Raw genomic sequence first — 25,927 nt, 5'->3', positions numbered from 1 at the left:
TCTTTTAAGAATAAAAAAAATATTTCTGGGGAGGAATAGTATGCAGTTCTTAACAAATCCTTCCAAAGTAATTTGTTCAGCTGTTCTGCATGTGATTTCTTGCTATGACATTGCTACTTACCTTTTCAAGAGTCAACTTCCTCAGCAGTGGATGCTGAAATTTCAAGCACTACTGCAAAGCAATTAGAGTCCAACATTTTGTGACACTGGTCAAACATAGCTTTGCTATAAACCATTAAAGGTTAAACATTATGGTTTTTACTAGAATGATACATGAGTAAATAAGTAGTAGTTACAATAATATTAGTGAATCTGGGATGTGAAGTTTTTGTTTAAAACTTTCCAATTTCAGCAAAAGCAGTTATAGAATGGGTTGTGTGCAACACTTCTTTCAGGTAGAATGGCAGTCATTTTCAATTTTTTTAAAAACCTGAATGAATTATAATAGTTTTACTTTCCCACTTTCAACAATTCTCCAGACCAATAATTATTTTGCATGTATGTTACATTCAAGCCAAACTTTGCTCCTTGTAAAGAGATGGTTATATCTTTGTAATAATAATTCTGGAACACAAATTTTTAGCTGCCCAGAATTACCCTGTAGTAACATGAGTGGGCAATAAATTTTATAAATAAATATCCTCCAAAAACAAAAACCACAAAAACATGAAACCTCCAAGAGACAAGTTGATCGACAAATAGCCAATTAAGAGTTATACCCCAAAAGTTTTCTGTTGATACTCTTTATTTTGTATATATATATATTTCTCTTAACAGGTACGTGCTGCACAATCTCTTGTGTTTTGAGACTCTTGAAACTAGACATTTCACTCATCTGATACTTTAATCCAGAAGAATTTATATCCAATATTGGGTAAACATTTTGTTTTATTCTCATGAGATTTTATTTTCCTTGTCCTATTATTGTTTTTCACTGTTATATGGCCCAAGGCCTAATCCAACTCATTGTTGTTCAAGTAAAAGTTCTTCACATAAGAAATATGAGTTAATCTTGCATCAACCAAACATACCCCTCTAAATTCAATCTGAAATACGAATTCTAGAGACTGGGGGAATCCCATGACATGCAAGGGAAAGCAAAGGGAGATTCTGCTGCATGAAAAATGTACTCTGTCCATTTCTAGTATGTAATCTGTTAACTAAAATCCAACCATTATTTGAATGTCATCTGTACATTCAATACTTACCGGTCATGATTAAAGACAACTACTGTAGTCACCTGATAGCAATTAGAGAACCAGCATTAGCTCTCTGAATCAAGTTTTATTAGCATATTTAACTGTTCAGTATATTCAATAAAACAAAAAAAAGCAAAGCTACATTGAGCCATTTAAATCAGCTGTCCCTTTCAAATATTAATTTTTAACTATTATCATCAGTCTAGAAGTTATTAATCCTGAGATTAAACTAATAAAAGTAATAATGATCAAGAAGGAATGACTAAGAAATAGCCTGCCAAAAAATCAGCAGACACTGTTTTGGGATAGATAATTCCCCCCCCCCCCCAATTCTTTTGCAACTAATGTTTTGGTCAATATAAAAGTTCCTTAATAATATCAAACTACTAATCCATCTGATCATTTTCAAGTTAGGAATTTATCAGTGCAAAATCCACAAGCAGGAAGCATTTTGTCTAGTTTTGTGTGCATTTTGCTATTTCATATTGTATTGACAATGAAATGTTTATACAGCATCTTAATAAGATAAAGTATATTCTCCCTGAAAGGAACTTAGCTACTATAAAAATGTGAAGTTCTGCTTTTACATAGCTGGATATATTTATATGTGCCTTATCTTCCATTAGTAGGATTTAACTACACATATAAGCAAGTTATTATTTCCATCCTTCATCATTTGTACAGTTTCAATTGTTAAAGAAAATGAAACTTACATTCATAAGAATTATAAAACCTGAATGAGTTTTGGGAAATTTCTAAGTTTGTTTTCAAGAAAAAAAAAATCCACCTGAGCAAAACTGTAAAAAGCACATCCAAAAATTTGCACACTCTATATCTTAATGTTGTCCTCCAAGTATCCATGCTCAAATAACAATAGTATAAAATATAAGTATTCACTTTGTGAAAAAGGAGTTGTTTAACGGAGCTTGAATGTCTCATACTGAAATAGGAAATGGGACACAATCTGATAAAACACAGAAGAGATGTGCAAGTCATAAAAAAACCATGTACACAATAGGCATCTGGCAGCATTTTCAGACAACTTTTAAAATTTATTCTGACATGCTATAAAGGAGTAAGTTACACTGTTATATGAATCACCAGCAGTAAGAATATTTTTCAGCTGGATTGGAGTGAAAAGATAGCCTAAGGTAGTAACCAGTAACCAATGTGAGAGGCTGCCTGAGACCAAGAGTAAACCTGTCATATTTGTGTCACAAGAACACAAAAGAACATTCTTCCTTTTTCATACCATTTTAAATCTGCAAAAAATAAACAGTCTAGCCAATGCAGTTATGGCAGGATTTGTAAGCTGTTGCAATGGGTCTGAAAAGATTCCTTTATTTTCATCTGATCTCTTGTTACAGAAGACTGGGTATCAATGCAACAGATTATAAAAATGCAAGAGTGCCCCTCCCCATCAGGAAAACAAATACAAAATTTATTTAAAAACAAAAGTGAGGAAGAGTTACAACACTAGATCTAAAATGATTAAGAAACAGGACTGTTGCTGTAACAAATGGTATTGTAACTGCCATTTTAAAAAAAGGTGGTGTCTAATTAAGTTGCAAATTATCAAGGCAAATTAAAAAAAGATTCCTAATAGGAACAGTTTAGTTTTAATGAACTTGTAAACAAAAATGCTCCCATTTCAAAATAAAAACAAAATCCCAGATCTTCTAGGTGTTTACAGTGATTACATTTATCAAAGCAACTTTTACATACAGTTTCAATTGGAGGATGTTAACTAAATTTGTGACAAATATGCTGTTTCTCCTTTTATACCAATAACATTATAGTTAATGCAAAGTCCTAAAGATAATCTAGTAGTCGCTAAATTTCTCTTAAGTCTTCACTTAGATGCTGTTATTTCTATGCACAGGTAAGCAGGCAGAGTCTTTCATATGCTTAAAACTGGAATCTTTGGTTACTACCACAATAGCTGGCTTGTTACATCACTCAAGTTACCAGCAATTTAATGAATGTTTTAAGTGTACAACTTTCAGAACCAGGGAGGAATACCCAGAAGGAGTGCACAATTGTGAGCATTTACAATTATCGCAACTGTTCTGAAGACTTGTTCATGCCATTCTTCCAAAATAATGAGATCTCATAAGCAGTGTAGTTCAAAGTAAAAAGGTTACAAAAATTGGCATATGCACAATTCTCTCCACCACTTGTGTGTCAACCACTCGGTTAATTTTTCCACTTGAAAAAATGCAATAGAAAACTGGACACCATGTTCAACTATCTCAGTAATATTCACAATTACAGCTGCTACAACTCAGAGATGCAGCATCAATGGTGCTGCCCAGAGCCAGTTTATACTGAAAGCAAGTTCTTTACATCAAGTAGATGGTTGCCCACAACCACTGGTATGTGTATTTATGAACTAAGATTTCTAGGATTTGGGAGGTGATACATCCTGCTCCATTCAGCTCTGCCTCATCTGTTCTCTTCTTCATGCTCAAAAACCTGGAAAACAAACAAAACACTTTGATATTTGGAAAGAGTCAAGCAACTGAGTGGAAAATCTTAAGAGATTGTGATTTTAATAGGAAAGAAATCCATTTGAAATTAGACTGATCTTCCACTTGGTAAGTGCTTTATTCAGTAACTGACAGTAGTGCCCCCCAGGTTGAGTGTCCCATTTATACACCAAGAGAAAAACATGCAAGAACCCTACTTTTCAAGGAAAACCACACCCAGCCACCAGCTTTTTTGACAGGTCAACACTGTTAATTTGGCAACCGTATCAAATTCCATGGAAGATCAATTATACTCAGGCTGCCAATCAAAAAGTATTTTTAGTTGAGGATCCTTTTGAATTAATTAAGTATACTTAAAACAATTTTGCATCTTGCCAGTTTCAAATACTTCATCACAAGTTGATCAAGTCATGGTTTAAATATTTAAAACAGACTTTTCACATGTCTTCTATGTATACAGAAGAGAATCATACTCCTAATATAGTTTACTAAAGGGCATATCTTTTGATGAACAACTTCAGATACACTATATAGATAATGTACAGCTGAAAAGTGATAAACTAAAGCAGTTTAGTTCCATCATTTGAAGTTGCCCTCATTTAATTAACATTTACAGCCCAAAATCAAATATATGTAAGTTGATACTATAAGTTTGGCAGTAAGATTCACAGATAACAGTATAACGTTGCCACATAGGCTGTTTGTTTGTATATATGTTTATTTTCAATATACAGTCTGTACATAGAAATACATCTTCTATATATCCGAAATTGTAAAAGCATAGATCTTGTCATTCCAAAATGGCACATATAGGAGATCTACAGCATTATGCAGCTATTCCTAGAAAGAAGATTGATAAGGATGACAATATTGTTACCTACAGAAGTTCTAGCTTGTTCGAATAACAACCCATTTTACTGGAACACAATTCATCATCTACTACATGATCCAGTTACATTTCAAGTTGTATATAACTGAGTTGAGTTACTTCACCTGCTTAATAAACAGCCTTAATCTTTGAAACAAATCCTATCGCCATTTAATGCTGTTGCTTAAAAATTACAAGAAAGTTACTGTTATGTGGTTCAAGGCACTGTATCAAACAAATGAACATAAAATTAGGCAAATTGTATTATAATTGTTTCAAATTTCTAAAAAAGAATGTAGTCTTTCAAAATATCAATGGCTATGGAAAATCAATTCTGTTAAGACTGCCAAGAGTAATATCTAGATGAAAACTACCTAAAACAGTTGACATCTAATAACTACATTCTCTGTAAGTATACAGTTTGTTACTTTCCACCCAAAAGGCTCCAATCAACACTGAACTGCACTGCTGTGAAATTACAGAAAATCTTTCATTTCTACTATTGAAGGAGAAATCTTAAAATCTGAATAATGAAAGAAAGAAATGGAAAGCTAGGATAGGTTAAGAAAATTAAATGGAAAAATGGTTACTTCTGGCTCCAAATTATGGTGTAAAATGCCTGTACTATCTTTTGTTCAAAAGCTGCAATTGCCATAGCTAAAGTAGCAGACAGGACGAAAATATTTTCTGACCATTCACTAGAATTTTTGGAGCAAGTCATTATCCTTATATATATTATACTCTACAATGCTGTCTTGGATGATATGTCTGGAAAATACATTACAATACATTTTCCCATCTATTCAAAATTGTATAGTTATCCTTTTCTATGTATCACTAACAGACATTCAATTAAAACTGACATCTCTTTTTTGCTATGTCTGTTAAATGGAATATTGACCTGCCTAGCAGAAAGTGTTTACTAAATAAATGTTAGATGATACTTTTAAGAATGATTCTAAAGAATGTTCTGCTTTATGATAATATCAAGGCTGTGAAGGCTTTGAAAAAGACAAGAAGCAAGCTCATTTTTTTCCAGACTCATGCAGAAATAAGATACTTGACTGTCTCTAGTCTTTTTCCGTTGAGTCTAGGTCTCTAAAAATGGTAATTTTTATCAGTTTTTACCTCAAGTAGAATCTTCTTTATAATTGAAGGATTTAATTTATCTATACAATTTAACTCTGGGGGACTCATAGCATAAAAAGTAGGAAAAGTATAAAAAAGAGAAATAAAAAATTAGTGGCCTCAAAGCAAATTTTTGAACATTTCACCCATCTAACCACATTGACTGAGAAGTATTTGGTCTAGAGACTTCATACCAGTCCAGGATTCTCTGCCCATATAGGCATTTAAGGGCAGTTAAATAAGCTGCAACTTAACCATACTGACTCACTTTCCACTCTTGACTGTACCTTAAATGAAGGTTACAGTCTTCATTAAATTCTATCTTTTCAGATATGAGTTAGACACTTAAGCTGGTTATCACAGATAGAAAAAAAAATAAACATAAGCACTGTCTCTAGGATACTAATGTCCTAGCCCCCCTCCCCCCCAATCATTTGTTTGGAAAATCAGATATGGATGTTTCCATGACCATCTTGCCCAACTACACTCAGGCAGCTATATTGTATACTGAGCCAAAATAAATACTAGAGCAATAAAAAACAAACAAAAATGATACCCTCCTCCAAAACTATACATGAGGCTGCACCTAGTACATTCAGTACCCATTGCACTGGTATTTTAGAGAAAATAATACTGTGGTCAGAACAATTATTAAGTTCAATAAAGGGTGATGAAAGACTTACTTAACCATTCCTTATAGATAAATAGTCCAGTTGTTTAAAGCAAAGTTGCAAAGCACTACAGAATACACAAGTCTGGAAAGGTATACACAATCATGCTATGACTGGTAATGCCTTACGAAATGCTCAAATAAGAATAAACTTAACATTTTGATTATTCTAGCTACTATGTGCATATCAATTCCCATCTGAATGCAGTCCTGTAAAAAAGAATGACGTTTTGCAGACTGACAAAATTAGCTTACATTAAAGTAGTTATCAGACTTCAGCCTTTGGAGTTTTTCTGGACACACTATTTAATAGGTAAATCTGCATCCAATATAGTACAGGTAGTTTTCAATTTACAACAGTTCATTCAAAGCCTGTTTAAAATTACAACCACTAAAAAAGTGGCTTCTGACCATTTTTTACACTTACAACCATTACAGCATTTCCACGGTCACGTGATCAGAATTCAGATGCTTGGCAACTGACTAATGACAGCAGCAATGTCCTGATGTCATGTGATCATTTTGTGACCTCCTGACAAGCAGAGTCAATGGGGAAGCCAGATTCACTTAACAATTGTGTTACTAACTTAACTGTGGTGATTCACCTAACAATTGTTGCAAGACAGGTCGTAAAATGAGGCAAAATTCACTTAACAATTGTCTCGGTTACCAACAGAAATTTGGGGCTCAGTTGTGATCCTAACTTGAGGACTACCTGTATCATACCATATGTAAAGAGATACTGTAAAGAAAATTAAGTCTTTTAAATTAATTATTTCAAGTGGATTATAATATTAGTGTTGTTCCAACTTTTTTAGTTAGCAATATTTACTCATATAGTGTACAAAGAGCCTTTTTCAGCTTCCTTCTGATTTTTCACTCTTGGATGAACAATTTGTAAATGAGCAAAAGTCTGAATTACCCACTGAAGTAGCAATTGTAAATTAATACTTTGCATTTAAAAAGCTTTTAATATAACTCTGTTCTATTGTTCCTATCATCCGAATTCCTTTATATTGCACTGTCATATTAATCTGCCCTAATTCAAAATTCCAATGGGTTTTTCTATAGCCTTCGTGCCTCTGCCATAACAGAAGTCTAGCTGTGAGCATATTATAGAATAAGAAACATAATTTGTCTTTCCTTTTAACATAGATATCAAGCAAGATGATCTACTGCAGCACCATATTTTCTGATGTATTCCTGGCATTCTGTTCACCAAAACAAAAAGTCAACCAATCAGCCAACCAAAAATGGAATTTAAAAAGCCCCACTGAGACATTCCAGATTATGAGCTGGGATATATATGAAAGCTGGATTGATACAACTTGAGTTGTATAACATGTAACTTAATATATTAAGTTCCAAAATGCTGAGGTTCAGAGCCTTTCAGAATGCCAGCCTCGCTAGCGTTTTCCTCTTAGGAAGGTAAAACACTAGTAATTGCCATCATTCTTAGCTTGGAAGACTCCTTCTCCAAATTGCACAGGGAGAAGGGTCTGCATTCTACTGGGCCTAGCCAATTGATGCTTCTGGTCTTGTGGAAGTTTCTGCATACAGGGGGCATTCCCAGAACCAGTACCACAATGACAAGAGCTCAGAGCAAGGCAAACACATGGCTGCCTTGCTTAAATGACTGCAGTGATTTATGACTGAAATCCAAAGGTCAATTGTGGCCGTAAGTCAAGGATTAAATGCACTTTCACCCTTTCTACCATCACCTCCCTCCCCAAGATATAAATATTGTAGTATTTGTTTTATGTAACACTATCTCCTGCTAACACGATCTCAATCAGTCACCAACTTCAGCCCTTGTCCTCCTTCTCCAATATAATCCTTCCACTTGCAACTCCACTGGTGGAAACATCTTTCTTCCTTCTCTTCACCTCTTTCCAATTAAGCCATCTCTTTCCCCATTTTATACTCATTACTACAAGATAGATGTTTCTTTCAAATCTGTGCCATTTGAAAGGATTTTTTGGCGTAATCACTAGGAAAATATTTACTACCACTACTATTTACAATTTAGGTGAAATTAATTAACTTGTTTTATTCTGGTTTTCAATAAATTCAAACAATATTTAACTAATATATCTCTGAACGGTTAGTTATACACATAAAATGCTGTTTTAAACAAGTAGAACAGGTAGAACGAATCTCATTTGTAAATTGGAAAAAAACATTTCCTCTTTTCAAATCGCAAATTACTTCCGAATTTAAAATGAATGCAAAGAAAAGACTTTTCTTTAAAAGTTCAGATAGAAGACATTGTTGTTAGATAAAAGGATTATCATTTCAGTAGTCTGAAATCGAATGCAGGAATATTGCTTTTAGAACTTTTAAAGAAAAAATGTTCCTTAAATAGATCTGACTAGGCATGAAATTAAGTATAATTGGTATATTTTAGCAATATCAATAGCACTTAGACTTATCTACCACTTATATATCACAATACTATACAGCCATTTTGATGGGTTAATTGCTGGCTATCCCCGTCATAAGCAATTCTTCCTTAAAATATTTCTTCTATATTGAATACTGAAAACAATGACAAGAAAATAAGTATAGATTCTCCTATAATTAATACTTCATGTTAATGTCTGCATTTAACTCTGTCTTTAGAAATTTAATTTAAAATATTGGTCAATTCCTTTCGCACTTCAACAAACCAGCCGAAATGAAACAATATTTTCTTGCTCTTAGTTCAAAGAGCTAAGGGGATAGGCTCAAGGAGACTGCATATGTTTGTAGGTTTGCTTTAGCCCCATCTTTTTAAAATACCGGCTACAATTTTTCAATCTCTACTTTTGTACTGTTCAATATTTACTAATTAGAATTACTGAATGGCTTGTGGTAAAATCAAGTCCTCTTGCTTTCAGAACAGCTGTTGCCAAATTATAATTGTATAGCAGATATGTTTTGCAATTTCAGCATTATTATCCTTACTTCTGGAATAGCTTGAAGGATATTCCACAAAGTGGTATTTTATTGGTTTTGGTTTTCTTGATTTCTGTATCTTCATCCTGATATCTTCACATCATTATGACAAAAATGCATATTAGCCTTTTAATAAAATATTTTTAGTTTGGAATCTTGCTAGCATTCAATAATACATACATTTATGTCTCAATAATTTAAATAAGGAAACAATCCTTTTTCTGTTGATTCAAAACATATACGATTGGATTATTGTGAATATGATTATATAGTTCAACCAAAAGTGGTTCCTTCTAGATTTGCACACTTTTCTATTATCTTCTTATATGTTTTATCCAATAATTTCCTTATGATCTTTGTTTTGCTCTGATGGACTGCATCCTGGCAAAGAGAGTATATTGTATCAACGATGTGTTCTCATCCGTAAGAAAAAGGGACTGCTGCATAGACACACTGTTTTCATCAATTACCTCTTGCTGTAATCCGTTATCATAAATTTATCTATGCCTATTTGTGGATAGTAGGTTTATTCTTCTTTTTCCAGCTAAATGTTTTTCTTCTTTCCAATATTTTATGACATATTTGATGTAATTGAAATATTTTTAATCAGATAATTCTAAAATGGTAGGCATTGATGATATGATTGAAAATGGTGTGTACAGTCAGTTATCAGAGTCCTGTATAGAGCCTCCTAAATAAAAAAAAGCATCATTAGTACTGTTTTTTTAAATCATATTCTTTGTTATATGTGTACTTATAAAAGGAATGTGCATCTTTTTATTTCAATTGAATAAAAATGGAAGTACTGATTTGTTTTATTTATACACAATTCAAAAATTTAAACCAACCTCAAAACAGAGAAAAGTAAACTCCCAATTTTGAAAAAATTATGACAACAGTATTTACTGACCTGAAGATCTTGAATGTGCAGACTTGACTCGTTTTGCTTTCCAGTTATCTTCAGAGAGGACCAAGCCTCGTGGCGTTTCATTTGGATACTCAGGGCTTGCATTTCTTTGTTACACTGTTTGCATTTTGTGTGCTTGCCCATCTTATTTACAGATATAGAAACATAATTAAAATATTCCCAAATGTGATCCATTTACTGCCTGCTGCCACAGAAAGTTGCTTCTTTTATTATTTTGTCAATAAATCTCATATAGATCTATAATTAAAATTACAGAGCCCCCAAGAACGTAGAACTACTTTCAGTTGAATTTGTTTACTATGTTTCTCTCCCCCATCCCTTATATATACATATTTGATTGATTCTGCCTAAATTTAACCCATCCTCCTAAATTGTCTGATCGTTACCTTTCTTGTCTTTTACTGAGGGAGAGGGTGAGAAAGATTTTACTACGTTTGTGAATGAACATGGGAACTCTCATCTCCCTGTAACATTGTTAGCTACGCTATTCAGAGATTACATCATGTATGTCATCATGCTGAAACTGTCTATGTCCTAATTCTTTTTAAAGAAGTACCCTAATTTTACTTATTTATAATGTACATGTTGCCTCCTAAGATTGTCTGTAGTAAAATTGATGTCATTTACCGGGGTGGGGAGGAGAAATATATTCAAAGAAAACGTTTACCTCTTGGAGGGGGGGGAGTGTTTCCCTCCAAAGAAACCCATACCAAAGCCGCATCTATATCGGCCCAATTCAAAAAGTAATAGAAAATTTCTTCCTTAAAATGTTAGGTCCAGGATTTTGGTTCATACTATGTTCCCAACACCAAGCCAGCTTATTTTGAAGAGGGGTTAATGAGGGAGCAGAAGATGCAGTGGTTAAAATGACCCAACATACCCAAAGAAATGATATGAAAACAAGGACACTTGGTTTAAAGTTAGTAGTCAAATTTTCCAAGGACGTCCATTTTTTAAATACTAAATAGCCAAATAAGTGTTTTTAATGACCTCCTTGAGCTAACACGTATCACCAACAGGATCCAAATTAGTGTTTATCATTTTTGGTCTGTAACGTCACTTGGTTCTTGGCTACTAACCTTTCATGTTATTCTTGGATTTGTCAGTTTGCTTGCCTGTGGGGGTTTGGGTTTGTTGCCCCTGCCCACTGGAAGAGGCTGCCTGCTGTGCGGCTTTCTGCTTTAACATTGTCCAGTCAAATGTGTAGTCGTATTGATGATTCAGAGTCCTACAGAGGGTACAATTTAAAAAGTAAGAAAACCATCACTGAAATATAATACTTGAATTGCTGTTGCATAAGCAGGTTTAACTGGCATTCAAAATGTACCATTTTGTAAAACATTGAACATTAGGCAGAGTGGTGGTTAATAATTAAAATATGCTTGCAGCAACTTTCAAAGTCCTTTGTACTTCTAAAAAAACGCACAGAAACTTTGGCTTGAGTAGAAAGAGTCCCATGCATAGTGTATAAAACCCTTCAAATTGGTTAATAGAGGAAGGGGAAATACTAATCTTCATCCCCATTTTTTTTTAGTAGACCCCTGCACTAAGTACACAGATAAACTTCTGCAAATGACCACGTATGACTATTGCGATCTTGATCACTCACTTTAACCTCCTCTGCAGTCAACATTAATTTTGAGCAAATTCAGCACTGCAAAAAAAATAGATTCACTAACGGTTACAGCACAGTACTAATTTCAAGTGTAGTTTATGTTGAATTGACTAAATTATCATATAACCAACCTTTGTAGACCAAAGAAAATACTTCCTAAAATGGTTGTTGCAGAGTACAGCTTGTTTAGTTCCAAAATGGCTGATCTGAACAACATAGCCAATCATAAAACAGACATGTGACTGGGCTACACAGTCACAAAATCATTTTGATACAGTATCAGTAAAGGACCTCTTCCCAATGAAGTCTATTTCTAGTATGTCCAAATTTATTTTAAATATTTTTATATTTTCAGCCAAACCTCTATAATGATAGAGTGTTATCTAGCCAGGCTAACCATGTGAACAACGATTGTTGTTAAAATTGTTCTATTTGAATATTCAAGAAATACCCTACAAAACCAACCTGAAAAGGATACGGAATAGCTGCCTCAGATACATATAATCAGGAGCTTCTTCAAAGCGCAGGCCACGGCAGTAGTTCAGGTACATTGCAAATTCTGCAGGAAATCCCTGTAAACAGAAGAAATCAAAGCAAGAGTTGGAGGCAGAATCCCCACAATTTTTATACTCAGAAATTCAGTTCTATATCATTCCTTTTTAGGAAAATGGTAAGTAATGGACAAAAGAAAAAGTGACACTAACATTAAAGATAGATCAGTTATAACTAAAGAAAATTCTACTAGTGCGTGCAATTAAACATCTATATAATATTAAGTATACTTTCCAAAATTATTAGCTTATTTACAAAAGAAAATATGATTCATTATCAAAGGCTTAAATTTTTAAAAAGTTTGTACCTTACACAAAACTTCAACGGGAGTAGACATCTTCTTTTCACTAATCTTTTCATATTTTTGCTTTTTTGTTGCAGCCTGCAGAAAATATGGATATATGTGTATATATATATGTAAATGGAGCAATACTACCGTATTTTTGCACTATAAGACACACCAAAGTTTAGAGGAGGAAAACAAGAAAAAAAATATCAGGTGGAGCCAGAGAGGACCAGATAGGTATCCTCTCATATGCCAGTTCTGCCTATTAATGCCTGCACTGCAGAAAAGAACTAGAAGAGGCAGGCAATGAAAAAGACAGAAGAGGCGGGGTTCAGCAGTGTTAAAGGCCCCACCGCCACAGCCCAGCTGCTATTCACCAAAGAACTGGAACAGTTTCCCCCACATTTTTAGGGGGGGGGGATATGGTAATTTTTAATTATCATAGATTTAAAGAAAATTACCAAGTTCCAGAATTCACTGCAAAAAGAATAAAAATGTTTCTTACATGTTTTACTGCAACTTAATTAGCTCATGATAGGATTATATGGCTGTTTCTAGTATTTTTCCTATACAGTCAGCTTATGAGTAAATATAGAAATCTCATAAATGCTCTTGGTATTAAGATTACATCTGATAGCTTAACATTGCCAGCACAAATTGCTTTCTACCATCAATATACTCAAAATCATCATCTGAATTATATAACTTCTTGAGAAAGTACCAACAAATTTCTCTCACACACACATACACACTTGTACATTATCTCAATGAATGTGAGTATATGCATGCATATCTCTCATTTTTTAAATTGCAATCCACCATCCTGAAGATGGAGAGGCTGCAGTACTTTGAGCAAGGCCTGAGGATAACCAAAGTTCTCTGGACAGGGAACACTTTTCGTAACTTTTCCAAATTATTATTTAAACTGCACATTGTCCTTCAAGGCTATCTTACCCCTAAGCCTTTCTCTGAGCATCTCCTAACTGTAAAGTATTTGTCAGAAATAAGCAAATAAAAGAAGTAGCCTTGAGCATACTTGACTTATACCTATGTGTAGGTATGTTTATCATGCCAGAGAGTATATCTATTCCATTGTATCTGAATTACAAATATACAATATTGTGCTTGTTCATCCAATATTTTAGTATGGTCTTTTACAAGTCTGTATGAAGTTTTTAACATACCTTTAATCCTTGCCACGGCAGGCTGGTTCTGTTAAAGTACATCAATACATATCCTAATGACTCCATATCATCACGACGACTGAGGAAAAAAGTTTTATGTGCTTATTCATAAATTGCATAATATTACTTCTCAGGTTTCAACAAGTTATGAAAATGAACTGTAGGTAAAATGTGCAACACACTGATATGTGTGTGTTGCAACAGTAATAAATAAGATTTATCAAACTTATCTGGAGAACTGTGAAATTATGCATATCCTATTCTTCTAATTCTTGTTTTTCTTAGAGATGATGTAGCAATACACTTCAAATTTTAACAAACTGCTTAACTATTATAGAAAATCGCATGCCAGTTTTCCTAGCATATCCAAGTTTTTATTTTGCTATTTTTCTCCTTATCAAATGCTAACTTCTAAATTTTGGCTTATCTTGGAGTGGCGTACTGAGAGAATAAAATAATAATCAAGCAATTTTTAATGTACATATTTTATGCAAAAGTAACTATTAACTTTAGACTAAACTTGCTGAAATTATTTTCCCTTATTTTCCAATCATTTTCTACTTTAGTCAACAACTATGTGTAAAACAAGCTTGATGAGCTCCATTCAGCCCCATATCTATCCTGATAAGAGTACAACAGTGAGATCATGAAAGAATGAAAATTGTGTAGGCATAATAGCAAAGCACATAACAGCAAAACCATTATGAACCATTCTGGTTCGTATTCTACATGAAATATAATTGAAAACATTCAAAAGCTAAATTTAACCATATGAATTTTGAAAATGTATGATAAAAATACTGATTCCAGAAATAATCCAATGTTTATGTTTGATGACTGATACTATAATGTCAACAAAGGCATCGGAAAACATGCTGTCCAAAAGTACTATTTAAAGGAAGTTGAGCACAATTAAAAAATTACAAAACTATCACCAAAATGAAGGGAAAGGTATTGATTTACATATTATGAAATGTATATGAAAACTCTTGGTCTGTTAAGGAAAAAGTTAACTTCATCTGAAGTACTGTATTTCAGGGCTGAGAATCTTATTAGATATAAATTAATACCAAATTACCCCCCACCAAAGTTATTTTAAAAACAGAAATCTCTTCAGCAGATAAGAACAAAGAAATCTTAAGTTTTAAGGTCTTTAAGAAATAATTTTAACTTGAAAACATAGGCTATTTCTGATGCAGTTTTTCCATTTTTATTTAATATTGGCGTTTTGGATATTCGCTCTGCTGTTAATTAGTTGTATCAAATGATTTTACTTGTTAAGGCAACATGTAGGTATAAGATGGATAGATAAAAATGTATCTTCCATGGATATTTTGGTGTCTATAAGGTACACAATTCAAATATTTACTGTAAGAAGATTTAAATTAATTTTTAAATTAAATTAACTCTCCAAGATCCCAAATATTATGGCACTGGTAGGAAATGTGTGGTCTTCCCAATATTACTAAATTATTATCTCAGTCTCTTTATCTGACAATTGATAAGGGCCATTAGAAACAATTCAGAAATTTCTAGAGTTTAACTTTTTACAGTTCCTAATCTAATTACAGAAATTGCTTGGATACTTACCTCTGTTCAATGCCAAGATGTGCATTAATGCTTGCATATCTAGCTGTACCAGTGAGATTTTTGTCTTCTCTATAAGGTATGTGTTGCCTTGTTCTGTTGTCCCGGTACTTTTTGGCCAACCCAAAGTCAATAAGGAATAACTTTAAAATAGATAAAATAGATTCAAATTTCCAGATGGCATTTGGAAATATCAGAACTTTTAAGTTATATGCCTAATAGATAATTCAGACCAACAAAATTAAATTCAATTATAATTTAAAGACAATGGAAACAAAACCACAACTCTTAACTCTTACTTGAAAAATAAAATATAAAACGGACCTAACTTTCTCATCTACTTGGAAAAAACAAAAATATTCAAAGTGAAACTGTTTTATGAACTGTTTTCAGTTAATTTCTCAATTAATTTTGCTTTTCTGCCACTTACTGCTATAATTTGTTTCTACTACACTGAAGCATTCTTTCATATTATCAAAAAATATCTGAATATGTTAATTCAAGACCAAAGTGTCACAGAATAATTTATTTTATATTTTACTAATTAAAGTAATTAAATTTAACTAAAATGTTCAGTTACAAATAATCTGGAAGTTGTTAGATGTGACAAATTAAAAGTATAATAAATAGCATATTTTTCAGAGTATAAAATGCACTGGAGTATAAGATGCACCAAGATTTTGAAGAGGCAAATTAAAAAAAAATTTTGTACTTTGCAGACCTCCCTAAAACGGCCCGTTGTTTTGCAAAAACGAGCCTGTTTTTGCAAAAATGACCTTTTTTTTGCAAAAACGACTTGTTTTTTTGCATATTTTTGCCCTCCCTAGGAGACTCTGGAAGCCTCCTAAAGGTTATGCACGGCCATTTTGCAAAGGGGGCGGGATTTCGGGAGGCCAAAAATGTGATATTCAGTGTATAAGACACAGCCAGATTTTCATCCTCTTTTTTGAGGGAAAAGGGTGCGTCTTATACTCAGAAAAATACGTTATTTTGTTCTATAGAAAACTAAGACTAGACTAATGGTATAAGACAATTTTTAAGAGTTTAGTCTAGAGCTGTGATGGCAAACCTATGGCACGTGTGCCAAAGGTGGCACGCAGAGTCCTCTCTGTGGGCACATGCACTGTTGCCAGCTGGCCTACTGGTTTATGATGCATGCTTGCCAGCTGACCTTCACATGTGCCGAAGCCTTGGAAACCCGACGACTAGCTGGCTGGTGCGCATGCCAGGTACCTGGTCTTTGGATTTCTGGCACCCGCGAAAACCAGCTGGCCATCACAAATGGGCACACCAGAAATCAGAAGACCAGGTGGCAGTCAAGCGCATGAGCACTGTCAGCTGATGTTTGAGTTTCTGAGGCTCCGGCGCACATGCGTACAAGCATACACACACGGTCCGGTTTGGGCACTTGGTGCCGAAAAGGTTTGCCATCACTGGTCTAAAGTCTAGTCCATTTTAGGAAGTGTACCAAAACTCCTGAACATTTTTTTGTAAAAAATCTAAACCTAATACAGAAAAAGAAATTTTTTAAAAAGGAGAAAAAGTGTTTCCTAAAGTAAAAGCACCAAATAATTGACATAACTAAAATTTAGAAAACAACTGAAAACAATAATTTAACAGATCTTCAGGTTACTAGTGTCTTTAAGGAACATTTTATTATAAGTTTGTTTAATAAGGAAGCAAGTAAATAAATAGTTGTTGAGCCTTTACAATTTGCCAAAGTGAAGAAGTTTAGATACAATGAGAGGAAGAAAGACAGTATTTAAAGCAGGGTCAACAGGCATCATCACACACCAGCATTTCTCTAATAGAACTTATTTTTAAAAATACATCTTAAAAGTTAAAAAACTGATTAACATTTACTGACATCTCAAGCACGAAAACTGACTTGGATATCTCATGAAATTTTGCTAAATCTTAAAAGTATTAATTTTGAAGTTCAACGAGTGCTCTCCTAGTGCATCGCAGGCATAATAATGTTGACTCCTGATTTAAAGTTAACTGAACACTTGTGTTTATGTTATAGGTGAATGTGGATGGATGACACTTAACCATTTATGATAGAGGACCTGAAAACAGTACAAAACACAGAATAACTAAGTGATTCAAATAAGTACACCTTATAATGTTGAAATATTGGTAGGCCAATTAGTATTTTATGAGCTCCTTCTTTTTATTAGCACAAAGCAGGAAAGACATTGCGATTTTTAAAAAGGTATTATAAAAGAAATTGACAATATAATTTTCAGAGATTTATTTTCTTTTTCTTAGTCTCTGATTTGGATGAATACAAGGCATAGAAAGACCATGCTCTTAAAAAGCACTTGGCAAAACAATTACTTCACATGAACCAGAATGGCTATTTTCTTTTAGGAGTTTTGAGATGTTTCAGATCATCTGCGATACACCTTCATTAACAGAGTATTTTAAAACATTATATAAAAGCCATTTTGGAGTTCTATGGCATCAAGTATTTTAAAGATGAATTTATCAGATTTCAATTGCGTTAAGGATACATTATGGCAAGGAAATAACTCTGCTGTGTAACTTTTCCATGATAATATATTCTTACAATCTGACAACACCAAAGCCATGCTTCATTATTGGGAAAGATGCTAGGGAGCAAAGTTACTTAGCAACATAATAACACTCCCTCTTAAATTGCTTTGGTTGACAAGTGAGGATAGTACTTTTGAGATTACATATACTATTCCATCCAATATACCACACTTCTCCAAGCTACTGCTTTCACATCTTCCTAATTTACTCTCCCCGACATGAATGTCTGCACGAATCTTGCTGATTTAGTTTCAGAGTAAATAAGGAAACCCAGTCAGAACTGGAATGATGGACAGAGAAGGGAAACTCAAAGGTTCCAATCTGAAACTGGCAAAGTGCTTTTGCTATTTACTCTGACATAGGGCTCTTATTTGTACTATTCTATTCCCCAAGATAGCACATTTTAACACAAAAAGAATATTGTTATTGTTATAGTGCAAAATATATCTATTTTATACTTAGCTAAATCAAGTTTAGAACAAGAAGTATCACTTCCTTGTTAATTAGCATAGGATACTGCCTTCACACTGGCTCAATTATTATGTGGTACTAAAACATTTTTGGCATGACCAGATCAAGCCAAATGGTTCTTAATAACTCAATGAGTCTCCATGTTTGCCCTTCTACCTTACCCCTATAAAATAAAGAAAAGGATTTCAGCCAACTTTATTTCTAAAAGGTTTTTTTCACTTCAGGTTTGTTTTTAAAAAAGGTTTTATTAAATACAAATAGATGATTGTGCATGGAAATAAACCATGATTAAGCAATTCAGTTTAAACAGCTGATTTGTTAATCTCTTGTTCTTCTGTATGTAGCCAACTCCTATGACAATTGAGATCAGTATCCTAACATTCTCCTCCTCTGCAAAAAGATATATTATAAAATCCTAAAACCCAGCCTGGGGCTATATTGAAGTTTGAACAAGTCCAATGTTATAAATTAGATAGGTACTGTAATTTGATCCACAATACAGCATAAAAGGACGCTGCATAAAATGAAAACTATTCCAATTGCCACATTTCTAAATTCATGGGCCTAAAGTATCATAATAAAATTAATGTTTAATAAATAGCTATTTAAGGAGCTAAGAAACCACTAACTAAAATTTGGTAAAAATCTAATACGATACAATTATTTTAAGCATGTTTTTTTGGGAAAAAGTATAGTAGATCTCGATTCTCCCCATCAAAAATGCATTTTTCCCAAACACACTGATCGCATTAATGAAGAGGGAGGCAAATCTCATCAAGACCTACTAACAGACCATGCATTCACAGGCATCTCTAATTCTTCACAATACATTCTATATCCTCCTTGTCATATTTCAGAACAGAACTACTCTTCTAGGGTTAATACAATGTTTTGGCCGTTATCCTTAATCATATTAACATGGATAAAAGAAGAACCGTTTATCTTACAACAAGCGCTTAGTAATGTTACATGTTTGCCAAGTATGTCTGAATAATGCCAACATAAGGTGCTTTTTGCAAATCTACATGTTTTCCGAAATAAAATAAAATGCATATGAGTTGGGATTGAGGTTGGAATAGAGACAGTTTCAGACCTGGTTTAATCCTGAGAAAGATGGGTCCTGAGAAGTACTAACAGTCATGCTTCTTTTCCTCTTCCCCACTGGAGATTCTAAACACTGAACAAACAGAGGGTGGCAGTGCATCAAACAGTATTGCTTACATTGCAACAATGGCTGGCGCAGACAGGCAACACCGAGGCATTAGAGAAAGAATAGGGTAGCCAAATGCCATCCTTCTTCCACCAAGCACTACAGTTTTCCAAAGGAGAATCGTAGATAGAGAAAAAATTTAGATGTGGCAAGATAAATTTGAGCGTGCCACTTTAAAATGACACTGCCTTGAACAGGGATAGCAATGGCAATATTTGGCTTAATAAAAGGTAATTTTGGCTTTTACATATGTACTGCCCTTCCCCCAAACAACACGTGGGAAAATAAATCTTCAGTAAGGAAGAGGTAGAAGGCATTTAGTCACCTTAAGTTCACTTTCGTAAGCATGCAGGGCTTATTGTAGGAGAGGCTCAAAGAAGATCATATATTAGGAATAAGACAATTCCTAACACATAACATTTAAAAATAAATTTTAGAAAGAAAGCATTCCAATTTTATTACCTATATTTAGTTTATTATGAACTTAATTTATTGGAACATGATTAACAAAACAGCCTCACCAACCATACCATGTCTTAAAACAATGGACATGTGATACAAAATCCATCTGTATTTTTGGAAAAAGGATGAAAACCATATCAATGTTTAAAGAAACTGCTGATTTCACACTTTTAAAGCTTTAAATTCTGTGTGGATTAAACAAAGGGGGTTATCTTATGTAGAGGATTATTTGTAACATTGAATGAGCATCTAAAATTTAATGCTTGTCACTCTTTATCTAAATTAGTGCTAGGACTGAAAAATGTGGTCCTTTTTTCATCATCCAACGTGACTCTATAATAAAGTCACCTAACAAAGCACAACATTTTTCAGACAACATTTCCACATCATAAGAAAACAAAGTGTTGCAATGCCAGCTCACTATAACTGTCAACGTATATGGAGAAATGGCCCAAAAAGAGAGGAAATATCAAATCAAGACTGGTTTAATTTTTTTCTAGTTATACTTCCAGTTCTTGTCAGAAAATTAAAAGACTGCATTAAAGAAACAAGAATGTGAAATTTAGAGATAAGATTCAATAGAAATAGAACTGACAGTGTCTTTTAAATTTGACTATTGCAATTTCTTCTCACCCCAACTCCCCAAAGTTGTTTAATGCTTCACTGAACGCCTTTAACACAGAATTCAACAGGTGGTTGTTGGTTTGATTTTACTCTCAAGTAATGGCTCCAAGTTGGCATTCATACAGGCAAACAAAGGTAACATTTTATGGCTAAAAATATCAAAAAGGTAAACGCTGATGGCTTATGAAGATCCAATCTGTATGGGAATGTTGCTGCCAATATAGATTCAGTTCACATACATTTCCCCAAACTTCAGAATTTCTATTTAACAGCATGCTTTAAATGCATTGCCAATGCTGCCTGTCTGCTCGAGCTCAATGTAAAGTATCACAGTTTACTCTCACAAGCTAGCCAAGAATATTTCCAACCAAAAGTTTCAAAAAACATGCATTTCCAGCTCAATTTCTATCATCCCCCTCTACCCCCACTTAAAATCCAATGAAATATTAAAATTCAGTAAGCAAATGTTAACCTATACCTACCCATTAACTGCATTCTGAACTTCCACAGGCTTGTGATTGCACAGAATGCAGTTTCATAAACAAAGCTCCGTAGTATTACAAACCAATATTTCTTTATAAGTTGATTCTACTCAATTAAAATCTAGGTAACTGGAAGTCAAGAATCCACCATGCTAGAAAATAAAGCAAACAATACAAAATCGCAGTTTATGGCAAGCTGTGCTACTGTAATTCATTGATTTTGAATAAAAGGATATTTATATAGAAAGAACTTAAGTATGGAAAGAAATATAGGTTATATAACATACTGATTTGCTTAATTAAGGTCTGAACAAAGGCTGAGATCATATGATTTGCTTGTAGTAGTATGACTGAAAATCTCATCTCTTGATGAATACTATTAACCAATAGCTAACTCAAGCAGCACAACTTTTCAATAAACTGTATTTTATGATAACTCTTTTCATGCAAAAAAGGGTGTTAGACTGACCTTATTACAGTGACGTCCGATACCCATTAGAAAGTTATCTGGTTTAATGTCTCTGTGTATAAAATTCTTTGTATGCACATATTCAATTCTACTGATCATCTGTAAACAAGAAGAAAATTGGTCAAATTTAAAAGCATTTCACGTATGATTTCCAATTTCAATCTTTCCTTCTATGGGCTAAGACATTTTTTACATGACGATTCATTTATTTATTTGTCAAGCATGTACAAGATAGCCCCGGGATGGCGAACCTATGGCACGTGTGCCACAGGTGGCACGCTGAGCCATTTGTCAGGGCACGCAAGGCATTGCTCTGTCAGCTGGCCAGCGCACGCATGCTGAGTTCAGCTTTTTTTAAAGCCATTTTTTGCCTTCCCCTTCCAGAGGCTTTATAGGAGCTTGGGGAGGGCGAAAACAGCCTCCCCCCCCCCCCCGGATTCCCTTTGGAGGCTTCAGGAGCTTCCCTGAAGCCTCTGGAGCACAAAAAACCGGCCCTACGGGCAAACTGGAAATTCAGAGACAGACTTCCTGTTTGCTCGTAGGGCCGATTTAAGTCCTCCGGAGCCTTCCAAAGGCTTCCCTGAAGGCTCCAGAGGATGAAAAACAACCCAATGGACAAACCGGAAGTGACTTCCGGTTTGCTCATAGGGCTGTTTTTAGTCCTCCGGAACAAAGGCTCATAGGGACTAAAAATGGCCCTACGAGCAAATCGGAAGTGACTTCCGGTTTGTCCGTTGGGGTGTTTTTCGTTCTCCAGAGTTTTCAGGGAAGCCTCTGGAAGGCTCTGTTCCCGAATTTCCGGTTTGCCTGCAGGGCCGGTTTTTTGTAGTTTAAGCTATTATTATTAATCAGATATGTACAAAACCTACTCTAATGGAATATTCAAGAAGCTCTGATCTCTGCTGTTCCTCTGGATCACACCAATCTCAATTTAGTGCAACAGTTTTCCTTAAGTAAAACTGGTGAACTGGAAGTAGTTTAGGCTTTTCTCAACAACTAAGGTTGGACTATATCTAGATTTAGTGCAATCCAAAGAAAGAGAAAAATTCCAGAGTTCTCTCCAAAGATGTCTATTATTCACATTCTTGACATTAATCTTTAAAGTCCTGAAAGAGCTGATGATTATCCTGCCTTCCAATGAAATATGCTGAATAGGCTCTTCTGAAGAAGCTCTTAAATATCTAACTATTTGACGCGTGAAAGACAGTCTTCTATATTGCTTCATGGCCTACATTTAAAAGATCCAGAGAAACATTTTGCTAGGTTTTGAGGTTAATTTATTAATTTTCATATGTTTTAACTTTCTGGCTTACAAAATTTGATTCTTGTCAGCATTCTTGGATATCTGCTCGAGTAGAAAGGCAGAATATAAAACAGAGCTATTCTGTTTATTCTATAGAACTAAAAAATATTGTTTCTCTCCATAAAATCTTTAATCACTTTGAGCTTTTATTATGTACATGAATTCATATTATTGGCCACAGAAAAACAAGTTATTGTTATTCATGTCTAGTCTACGTATTGCTCTATATTAAAAGAACTTAAATTTCTGTTATTAACCGTGTCATGTTAAATGATTAATACATTTCCATAGGCCTATTGGAGAATTTTTTTTAAATAGGGGCATCTGTAGCCTGCATACACCCTCCCAGTCTCAACTCTGCAACTATACTTCCAACTCTCATCCTCAAAATAATGTGGTTAAAACTTGGTAGCATAGTAGCAATCTTGTTTTCCCATAGAAAATGAGCTTTTTTTTTAAAAGAACACCACTGATTGGAGTATTTGATCCAGAAAGAAATAATAACAGCAGAAGTAAACTGCTGTTCAACAGGTATTCTTCTGTAATTGCAAGAAGACGTAGCTTTAAAAGATTTGCATTATACTCTCATAGTTGAATCTTTATACAAATATGTTTCATTGAAGGACTGAATGAAAATGGTTAATTTTTCTTCTTTAACATTGCTTCAATTCACCATCTTTTATTTGGCAGTTAGAGTCAAAAAAGCATTTTGGCACAGCATTGTATTCAATATAAGTTAATGGAGTTCTAACAAACCAAGTGAACTACAAAAAGGACAAAAGAAGGTTATCCTTCTCTGTGTATCTATGTTTATTGCTGACTGGAAACCACATATTCATTTGCACAAAACAGAAAAAACTGAACATGATTTATGGCTTTGACATTAGAAAAAATAGACAATAGAAAAAAACAGCTTTATTGTAACCACTGAGTAAGAGGTAATTTTGTAATTGTACTTATATTTGCTGTAAGGAAAATCAGAAGCTACTATTTTTTTTATTATTTTTGCATGTGTCTCTTTTCCTTTAATTTATATTCATTCTTATAAAATTTTCTTTTCAAAACTCTTAAAACTTTTATAAACACAAGAGATATAGCAAAAATTATTGCAACTATTAAATTCAGCTTTTGAATTTAAGATTTAATACAACAAATAATGTTAAATATGAAATAATATACTCTGTATTTCATGATTTGGTCTACAAATCTTGTGCTATTCAGTAAATAATCTCCCATTCATAATATTATTTTTTCAGTCTATCTGACTCAACTACTCATCGGACTACAGATATTATAAAGTCAGTAAACTTTGTATGTATTTGAAAACACAGAGCAAACTACATTTCAGGGAACTTCTAGTACTCCTTATCCAAACAGAATATTTGCACATACCTGGTCTGCTAACATAAGTACTGTTTTCATTGTGAACCTACGAGAACAGAAGTTGAAGAGATCTTCAAGACTAGGTCCAAGAAGATCCATGACTAGAACATTGTAATCTTTTTCTTGACCATACCACCTGCAAAGAGACAGAAATCAGTATTAGTGTTAACCTGGATACAATTGAATAGCATTAATTTGTTAAAGGTGACTTCAATAATAAAATATAGTGTAGTTTTCTTAAAATTTTGTAGAATCCAATTTTTCAAAACCCATTTAAAACCATGCTGCAAATTTATAGTGTAGAATATAGTTCCCATATTCAACACACCAGTATTAACTTTACACCCTGTCTAGCATTTAATGATTAATACACCATGTCTAATATTTTTCCTTATTGCTTGTTTGGTTCTTCCTCTGCATTTGCCTCTATAAGCAGTGAAAAAGTCAAGATTTATTTATTTACACACACACACACACACACACACACACACACACAGTAGCATGACGATATTGCAACTTGCATCAATGTTATAGTCTCAATCATCTGGATGATTCAATTAGTTTATAGATAATCTAATTTTGAATTAGATTAAATTACTTCAAAAGCAATGTCAAAATAGGCAAAAAGGTATTTTGTAGTCAGGAGGCTAGTTTATTTCATTATCATGAAAAGCAACAATGTATGTATAATGACTTGAATAATTCCTCATCCTGCACTGCAAATCTCATACCGAGTATAAAACCTGATTATATGTCTCCAAAATCATTTTCCATTTATGTTTGTATTTTCAAGTTGGGAAACAATAAATCTTCAAAAGTAAGGTCCATACTGCTCCACTCTGCTACAAAAGCATAGACAATATATGGTGCTGTATATACTGGAGGATTACAACTACAACTGTCCATTACTATAGGACAGCAGAGGTCCTATTAGATTTATATAAAATTTATTTATTTAAAATAAATTCTGAAAAAAGGCAAATAGTAGTAATGGACAATAAGTAATAAGTGGTTGGTTAATGATCAAAAGTGAAATATTTTTAGAAATAGAATTATTTTAAATTAGGCGGTGCAAAGTAACAACCCCAAGCCCTTAAATGGTCTAGCAGGAAATAAAACAAGGTTTCTTAGCTCAAGTCCATCATTAAATACTATACTATCAAGATAGCATAAAAGCAATAATTGGACTGTATGATTTGATTATCAAAAATTCTTTGAGGAGATGTTGATGCTCTATGAACCTAGTTGTTTTCTTGAGGACATTTCATTACCCAGCCCACGCAACATCAGGACTCAACCCAAACTTCTTCTGAATATGAAAAAGATTTAGCCAAAAATGATCAGGTTCAAATCATTGTATTTTGGACATGTTATACAAAGACCTCACTTTATTTAAGTCTATAGTGCTAGGAAAGATGGAAGAGAAAAGAGGATGCCCAGCAGCAAAGTGGATGGATTTAGAGTCAGTGGCAATATATACACGTTTGGAAGATCTGAAGAATCAAGTTGGAGATAGATTAT

General features: G+C 33.7%; 1 protein-coding gene across 7 annotated transcripts in view; it reads right to left on the bottom strand.

Annotated features, from left to right (window-relative positions):
- Positions 1-459: 459 nt before the first annotated feature.
- CSNK1A1 (casein kinase 1 alpha 1) overlaps positions 460-25,927 on the bottom strand; it is a 37,272-nt gene continuing 11,804 nt past the window's right edge. The window contains exons 3-12 of one of the 7 annotated variants that reach the window (XR_004254719.1): positions 24,416-24,542; positions 21,721-21,819; positions 19,567-19,650; positions 15,447-15,586; positions 13,857-13,935; positions 12,694-12,768; positions 12,300-12,406; positions 11,299-11,447; positions 10,202-10,403; positions 7,371-9,982 (exon numbers count right to left, since the gene is read on the bottom strand). Coding sequence is in view for 6 of the 7 variants with exons in the window: in XM_032210048.1 (XP_032065939.1) it covers positions 10,348-10,403; positions 11,299-11,447; positions 12,300-12,406; positions 12,694-12,768; positions 13,857-13,935; positions 15,447-15,586; positions 19,567-19,650; positions 21,721-21,819; positions 24,416-24,542 (916 nt within the window). In the remaining variant the exon portion in view is untranslated. Of the gene's footprint in view, positions 3,675-7,370; positions 10,404-11,293; positions 11,448-12,299; positions 12,407-12,693; positions 12,769-13,856; positions 13,936-15,446; positions 15,587-19,566; positions 19,651-21,720; positions 21,820-24,415; positions 24,543-25,927 lie in introns of those variants that run through there. The other 6 variants (XM_032210051.1, XM_032210054.1, XM_032210048.1 and 3 more) reach the window with 6 other exon arrangements.

This window comes from Thamnophis elegans, chromosome 2, assembly GCF_009769535.1.
Source record: "Thamnophis elegans isolate rThaEle1 chromosome 2, rThaEle1.pri, whole genome shotgun sequence".
Classification (NCBI taxonomy): Eukaryota; Metazoa; Chordata; class Lepidosauria; order Squamata; family Colubridae; genus Thamnophis; species Thamnophis elegans.
This window is presented reverse-complemented; position numbering and strand designations above follow the sequence as displayed.